This window comes from Gambusia affinis, linkage group LG02 (assembly GCF_019740435.1).
Source record: "Gambusia affinis linkage group LG02, SWU_Gaff_1.0, whole genome shotgun sequence".
In the NCBI taxonomy this organism is placed as follows: Eukaryota; Metazoa; Chordata; class Actinopteri; order Cyprinodontiformes; family Poeciliidae; genus Gambusia; species Gambusia affinis.
In genome coordinates this window covers 3,031,701-3,039,977 of record NC_057869.1, presented here as the reverse complement: position 1 = coordinate 3,039,977, position 8,277 = coordinate 3,031,701, and the positions used below count along the sequence as shown (strand labels likewise).

At 37.4% G+C, this 8,277-nt stretch overlaps 1 protein-coding gene across 2 annotated transcripts; it reads left to right on the top strand.

The window, feature by feature from the left end:
- The first annotated feature begins 3,180 nt into the window (after nucleotides 1–3,180).
- LOC122845186 (myoblast determination protein 1 homolog) lies at nucleotides 3,181–7,876 on the top strand. 2 transcript variants are annotated; one of them, XR_006372989.1, is made up of 4 exons: nucleotides 3,182–3,981; nucleotides 6,045–6,117; nucleotides 7,112–7,408; nucleotides 7,512–7,874. XR_006372989.1 is itself a non-coding variant. In XM_044141326.1 (3 exons), exons 1-3 carry the CDS (start codon nucleotides 3,442–3,444, stop codon nucleotides 7,318–7,320), a joined length of 822 nt encoding a protein of 273 aa, XP_043997261.1. In that variant the 5' UTR covers nucleotides 3,181–3,441; the 3' UTR covers nucleotides 7,321–7,876. The 2 variants fall into 2 exon arrangements, 1 of the variants encoding a protein (XP_043997261.1); XM_044141326.1 differs by having other exon boundaries at nucleotides 3,181–3,981; nucleotides 7,112–7,876.
- The last annotated feature ends 401 nt before the right edge of the window (nucleotides 7,877–8,277 follow it).

Below are 8,277 nucleotides of genomic sequence, written 5' to 3'. Positions count from 1 at the left end.
GCTTCAATATTTTTGCTGAGAAGTTACTTGTAGGTTATTTTTGTGTTATTTCAAGTATATTAAGATATTTGTACTAGAAACTAGACAGAAACATTTTGTTTTTCCAGTGAAGGAAGTTAATAGGTTAACATAACTGTTTCCGAGTGCTAACCTAAAAATAACACTTCCTGTTACTGTCATAACTACACTCATTATTATCTAAAACTGTGAGACCAACTTTGACTGAACCTCGTAAAAGCGCAACGTTGCCTATTTCACCATAAGCTTTAATCTGTTAGCATATTTAGCATTAGCAGGAACGCAGTAAGGCAATTCTGTCATTGGTTACATTTAATTGAATAAAGCAACGTTTACACTGTCGGCCTTAATGCTTAATTCTGAGGGTTTTTGTTTTTGTTTTTATGAAATCAGATTCTTTTTTTTCTTTTGCGTATTCATTCACATTTCCAAATGTGAACTAATGTTCACGATCTCCTGTGAACGACCTGAATTTGTCCCGCATGCGCAGTAGATGGCGTAGTTACGTCACATGTAGCGAGCGTGCTCAGCATTTTGCCAACCGCCATAAAGAAGAAGAAGAGGACGAAACGCCCCGTGTTTGCGGAAGTAAACATGGATGCTAATGACAGGAGCCAGCTCCATATCGACTTAATCTTATAGTGCGCTACGGTTGTTGTTTTTCCTCATAATAGAAAAGCAAATAGTGACGCTTGTTGAGTATGAATGACGTTCAGGTCGGATGAATGCGACCTGGCCGTACAGACACGGGTCTAATTTGAAAACATCAGCTACCTATCGTATATCCAGGTGGCGGGTCGCATTAAAGCAAAGGAGAAATAAATTTAATTTTTGTCACTTCAGGCTGCAGTGAGAAGGTAGCCTGAGGAAGAGTGCCCTGAAAACGTTTCATATGACGTTTTATATGCTGTGCTACAGTTGCAAAAAAGCATACAGTCAGTCGTAAATACATGAGTTGCTCAAGTTGGTCCTTCTTGTTAACGGCCTCACCCTGCTAGCTGCTGTGCATGTTGTGTAACTGAATGACTCACATTCTTGGTATTATAAGTGCAGAGGATGCATTAAACAAGCATTACAAGAAAATGATACTCTGATCTGAAGTCAGGTTATAATTACTGCTCTTTGTTTACTGTCATAGTTTCATCTTCCAGATTTAAAAAAATGGAGCTATGAATCACAAAAGTAAAGAGATGTCAGATCCTACAGTAATCTGTTCTATTCAGAGAAATGGTTACCCAAAAACTGTACTACAGTAAAACTAGAACTACTTCAACATATTTTTACTCAAGTAAAACTAAAAAGTAGCCGTCCAAGAAATTACTCAGGTAAGACTAAAAAAGTATTTGGGAAAATGTCTACTCAAGTACCGAGTAATTGATCAAATTAGCAATAATTTAATATCTAAAAATTAAATAATGGAGCAAAATATAAAAGTGTGAAAATTTTGGTATTTTATGGATAAAAATGATAATTCATATCTGCAACAATAAATAAAATCAGGTGAAATAATTTTTTTCTTTAGATATCAAAGAAATATCTTGCAGATTATTATTTTTTGGTTAATTGCCACTTTATAACTAATTTTCTTGAAATTTTAATCATTCAGGCAGAAAGTGTAATCTAAGTGCTCTGTTAACACTTAAGAGATACATTTACTGCCTGCTTTTTAAAAAGGGCGCACTTTTTTCCTTCAGAAAAAACATGAAGGATACTACAGTTTAACAGACAAAAAATATATATTCTATCAATTAAAAATGCAGAACGTTTTGCCCGTTTTTCCACTGGCTGCAGTGCGACTGAGAAAGCTGCTAAAATGTAAAATGTTGGTATGAAAAAATCATCAGTTTATTATGGTTTCCTTCTCATTTTGTTTCTGACCGGCCGTTTGTTGATCTTAATGAATGAAGGATTGTTAAACTGGGGAATCGTGATGCACAAAAACGTGCATGTTCCTCACACCTTCCCAGAAATGCTCTTTCAGATTCATTTCAGCCACTGAGGATGGAGGATCTGGATCCTGTTACTGGGCTTCTTCCAGGGGAAAGTTAGAGCTGCTGACAGCAAACATGAAAATGGAGCAACGTGGTGCAACTCCCAACTCGCACAAACTCAGAGATGGCTGGTGCAGTTTTACACTTAAAGTAACAATTTGCATTTTATGTACATTTGACATTTTAATACAAATTTTTTTTCATTGCTTGTTTTTTTGTTTTTTGGGTTGTTTTTTTTTTTTGCACGTTTCCCTCTCTGATTTATAGTACAGACCAAAAGTTTGGACACACCTCATTAAATTAAATTAGAAAGTGTGTCCAAACTTTTGGTCTGTACTGTATATTGAGAAATCATCCATCCATCCATACATCCATTTTCTTACACCCTTCTTCCCTAATGGGGTCGGGAGGGTTGCTGGTTCCTCTCCAGCTGCGTTCCGGGCGAGAGGCGGGGTTCACCCTGGACAGGTCGCCAGTCTGTCGCAGGGCAACACAAAGACATATAAGACAAACAACCATTCACACACACACTCACACCTAGGGAGAATTTAGAGAGCCCAATTAACCTGACAGTCATGTTTTTGGACTGTGGGAGGAAGCCGGAGAACCCGGAGAGAACCCACCATGCACAGGGAGAACATGCAAACTCCATGCAGAAAGACCCCGGGCCGGGAATCGAACCCAGGACCTTCTTGCTGCAAGGCAACAGCTCTACCAACTGCGCCACTGTGCAGCCCATCGAGAAATCAATCGCTACCATAACGTTAGATTATGATTGTTTATTTTTATGACTTACAGCATCGAAACGAGCCGTTTCAAATTGTGCATCTGTTTGCAGCCATTTTCATGTGTGAGTGTAATCGTTGAGTTTAGGGGCGTGGCCAGCAGCAGCTTATTTGGATTTAAAGTGACAGAGGTTCTAAAACATTCTGAGAGGATTTTGAGAAAAAACCCAAAATGAACATGTTTTGTTTTGCTCATAGATCCATCCTAACCTGTTATAAGAAGCATAATGGTTCACTTTTAATGTTCTGCAACCAGCTGGTAAGAAAAAGCTCAAGTATTGAGTTTTCCTGGTCTTTATTCTGTCGAAGCTGCGGAGTCTTTTCACTCAGTGTAACGTTTCATCAGTGATTTGTGAATTTGAACCTGCCTGCCGCTTTCACTGCTTCCTGTTTCTCTGCACTGATCACACACCCACACAGTACACACCTACACACACCCATTGGTCACTGGTGTCACTGGTCCGCCTCCACACCGTCTGCTTTATAAAGGCAAGCCACACCAAAGAAGTGAAGTTACACAGACTGGCCCTTTAAACTCCCTGTCAGGTCAAATACGACTAATTGGTGACATTTTCTCTCTGAGTCTGATATCTGAGATTTTGATCTCAGAAGAGTTTGTGTTTTTTTGTTTTGCTCTGCGGTCGTCAATGGATTTGTCAGACTTTCCCTTCCCTCTCTCGTCAGCTGATGACCTCTATGACCCCTGCTTCAACACCAGCGACCTGAACTTTTTCGATGACCTGGACGCACGGCTGACGCACGGCAGCCTGCTGAAGTCGGAGGATCATCTCCATCACCACGTGCCAACAGCGGAGGAGGAGGACCAGCACGTGCGGGCCCCCAGGGGCCTCCACCAGGGGGGCCACTGCCTGCTGTGGGCCTGCAAGGCCTGCAAGAGGAAGACGACGCACGCCGACAGGAGGAAAGCGGCGACGATGCGGGAGAGACGGCGCCTCAGTAAGGTGAACGACGCCTTTGAGACGCTGAAGCGCTGCACGGCCTCCAACCCCAACCAGCGGCTGCCCAAGGTGGAGATCCTGCGCAACGCCATCAGCTACATCGAGTCCCTGCAGGCGCTGCTGCGGGCTGGCCAGAGCGACGGCGGAGGCGGCTTCTACCCGCAGCTGGAGCGCTACGGCGGCGAGTCTGACTCCTCCAGCCCCCAGTCCAGCTGCTCCGACAGCACGGTGAGGCCGCGACAGCTGAACGGTCCGAGTGCTGCCTCATGAAATGTGAGGAATGGAACCGGAGATTTATTTTGGGCTCCTGTGATTAGTTTTGATGAATGGTGTCCTTACAATGGAACAACACGCACTGCAAAAACACAAAAGTGTTTTTCTTGGTCCAGTTTCTAATGCAGATGTAATATATAAACAAACTTTCCCCACCATTAACCCCCTTTGCTCCAAAATATGCAAAGAAAAACTGAGTTTTAATTTTTTATTTACATTTAATTTTTTTAGCATAAGTGCTGCTTCATACCTTCTGATTTTAGTTGCCAATGATGTTGAATATATTACACTGCAAAAACACAAAATATTACCAAGTACTTTTGATCTAGCTTCTAGTGCAAATATCTTAGTACATTTGAAAGATAGTTTTGTCTTATTTCAAGTAACTTTTCAGCAAAATATAGGAGCTTGTTTTAAGTCAATGTTTCCTTCATATTGACGAAAAACACTAGCAGATTATTTCATTTATGAAAAGACATTTTCCCATGTTAAAAGTGAAACAATAAGCCAAAAGAACTGGCACTTTTTTATCAATATTAAGGAATTATTTAATGAAAACAAGCTCCTATATGGTAGTTAGTTTTATCTTCCAAGTGTAATAAGATATTTGGATTATAAAGCAGAAAAAAATACTTGGTAAGATCGTGTGTGTTTTTGCAGTGAACCAGATAAACTCTTTCCCTCTTTTGATAAGAAAATATGTCAGATTTTAAATTAATCTCTTCATATTTTATTTAGTCTCCTTAGTTTTTAGTTATGTTAGTATAGTCCTCCACAGCTGAGTTTCCTTTGCTCATTTTCATGACAAAATTTTTTCCATTTCTGGCTTCAGAAGAAAAGCAGCTTAAAAAAAAATAATTTTCAGCCAATCAAATTTGCTGCTAGCACAGTTTCCCTGAAATAAAGGATATTTCTATCTAATTATTAGCTTGCTTAAGATATATTTTATAATAATGTCTGAAAAACAAATCATATTTATGTGAAAAATGTACAATTAACATTTAAAAATGTATTTTTAATTCTTTTTAGTTTTCCTTTTTATATCATGTCTTCCAACTTTCTGAAGCTCTCTAGCGCCCTCTAGCGGTCTTCACTTTGAAAAACACTGTGATAGTACACTTACAAAAAGACAAAACTGATTTACAAATAACTTTCCAGCAAGAAATATAAGCTGATTTTCAGTTAATAATTTATATTCACAAAATATTGTGTTATACATTAAAAACTCAAATTATTTTTCAAACTCAAAATTAAGGAATTATTGACTTATAACAAGCTTTAATCTTGCTGAAAAGGTATTAAGTTAGTTTTGTCTTATTTCAAATGAACTAAGATATTTACATCTGAAACTAGACAAAAATACCTGGTAAGATTTTGTGTCTTTTAACTTCTATTAACTTTTTCTGCACACCAAGTTGTTTTAAATATAATTCCTAACTCATGTTCATCAGTTTAGCTAAGATTTGTTTCCTTTAAAAAAAAAAAAAAGTTTAAGGTTTTATTAAAAATACTTTTCTTTATTGATGGAAATTTTAAAAAGTGTCTTCAGGGAATTATTTAACCTTTTTCTGGTGTTGGAAATGTGAAGTGAGTCAGCAAATTGCATTTTAAAGATTAAAAATTCAAGATTAAATTTTTTATTTTACCAAAGCATATTTGTTTTCTTTTTTTTTTTTTATTAAAAATCATGTATTTACATAAAAGGTATAAAAACACACATTTTCTTAATCTCAGTAAATCAGGCTAAACATTAAATCTTTGAAGACTGTTAGTAATTAGCCTATGTGGCTAAATGCTAAAATAACTGGAGAAAATTCTTTTAATTACTTAAAAATAATTTTTATTTTCATCAATGGAAACTTTAAAAAGTGTCTAAAATCAAATGTAAAATGAGTCATCAAATAGCTTTTTAAAGATTAAAAATTGGGTTAATTTTTGTTTTTTATTTTAGTTTGTGGTAATTTATTAGTCAATAAAATAAAATGTAAATACCTTATGAGGTATTTCTATGTTTCCAGATGGATTTCATCTCTCCCTGTTCAGCCAGCAGTGAAAACGGAAACACTTCCTGTGGAAAACAAACCGCAGACGGTGAGTACTTGTAGTTTCTTAAATCCTTTATCATATAAAAGTTTTATTTTATTCATGAGTTTCTTCATTTATTTCTGGATGGGTTTTTTTTTCAACGTATTCATAACGAACCGATCCTCTGAGATTTCTTAATAAATCTGTTATTTCATTAATTTAATATCATTTTTGACATTTTAGAATGCAAACAAAATCCAATTTTATAGAAAAAAATGGATGTTCATTTAGTTTTATAACAAAACATTAAAAACAGTAATTTATTGACACAGGACTTTGTTGAAGCTCACTGAGCGTAAGATGTGCTGAGAATATTCTTTCTGTCTCATTTTGCTGCTTTTTGGAGGTGATGCGGTTTTATTGTTGCTTTAAAATCATGACCTTTGACCTGAAGTTTAGCGTGTAGGGTCAGGACGAGTGTCTGGTCCGGTACACAGAAGGACGTTGTCTCCTGGAGAAAGATGGACTGCTTTCCCAATGTTGGGGCAAGAAGCAGGAAGCGGATTGTAGAGCAGGGCATTATGGGTAAATACAACCAAAACAAACACGTTAGCCTAGAGCTAGCAGGAGAAATGACTCGTGGTTTTTAGCCAAAGACAAAAGAGAAAGGCTGACGGCGCTCCATTTTTGTTTAAATTGTGCGAAGAAGGAAGTTGCTCTCAGTGTTTTCTTCAGAGGCATAGACATGAATATGTTCAGAGGTTTTCGTGTCGTTTCGTTCAGTGGTCCTTGATGCAGCGCCCCCACAGGCGAGGAGGGGAACAGTTTTTCAAAAGTTTGGTTGAAAAATTTTATTAATCTCAAACTGTTTGTTTATTTTTCTTACACCTTTGGAGCTCTGACATTTCCTTGTTTTTCTTTCTAGAAATTTTCTTAAAACCTCAAAATTTCAGAGTTTTTCGGCTGAAATGTACTTTTCTCTCTTTCTCTGATATATTTACGCCTTTGCATAAATGCATGTATTAGCTTCTCTGACGTTTTACAAATTTCCCGTGTGAAGGTTGCAGCAGCAGCAGCAGCAGCAAGTCGTCGCTCATTTCCAGCTTGGACTGCCTGTCCAGCATCGTGGAGCGGATCAGCACCGACCGGGCCGTGGCCCCTGCCGGAGACAGCGTGGTCCCTCAGGGGGCCGAATCCCCTCACCACGGCTCCGGCGTCTCTTCTTCACCTGCGGATCTCGGCAGCATCTACGAGCCAATCTCATCCTGATGGAGCCAACATCGCCCCCTGCCGCACGGACAGATCCATTACCTCCATTTTTAAGGAGGAGAACTCTAAATTATTCCTGATTTCTGAAGTAAGCCACTGACATAGCTGCATTTTCTTATGGATGAAACAGTTTTCCCTGAAGTTTTTTCACATTTTAGCTGAAAAAATGAATTCTGCTGTCTGTTTTTAAGCATCCAGGATTCCTGGAGACGACCTTTATCACGTGATTCCTGCTGATAAGAACTGAGGACCATTAGCACATCTGACTAGTCACGCTATGTCAAAAAACAAAAACAAAACACATTTAAATGTTGGAGTGAATGTCTGTATGATATTTAAGAGCTGATGAAATCTTAATAAACACATATTTATATTGTGACTTTTTTCACAACCACAACTTCTCACATCCAGAAATATGGTGGCGCTATTAGCCAAAAACATAAACAGCACTATACTTACACTTTCCAGCTCTTTTTAGAGCATAATGATTCATTTATATCTAATTTATGAATTGCTGTTTTTCACTCCTACACTGCAAAAACACAAAATCTTACCAAGTATTTTTGGTCTAGTTTCTAGTGGAAATATTTTAGTACAGTTGAAATAAGACATTAACTTAAAAGTAACTTTTCTTTAAGACGTAGGAGCTTGTTTTAGGTTAATAATTCCTTAATGTTGATTTTAAAAAGTACTAGATTCACTGGCAGATTATTTCACTTGTAACAAAACATTTTTCACATAAAAATAAAAATCTGCCAGTGGGACAAGCACATTTTCATCAATAATAAGAAATTATTGACTTTAAGCAAGCAATTTTTTTTTTTTGCTTAAAATTTACTTCTAAGTTTGTTTTGTCTTATTGCAAATGTACAAACATATTTACACAAAATGTTAGAACAAAAATGTTTGGTAAGATTTTGTGTTTTTGCAGTGTAAAAGCCAGCTGAATGGTGTTTA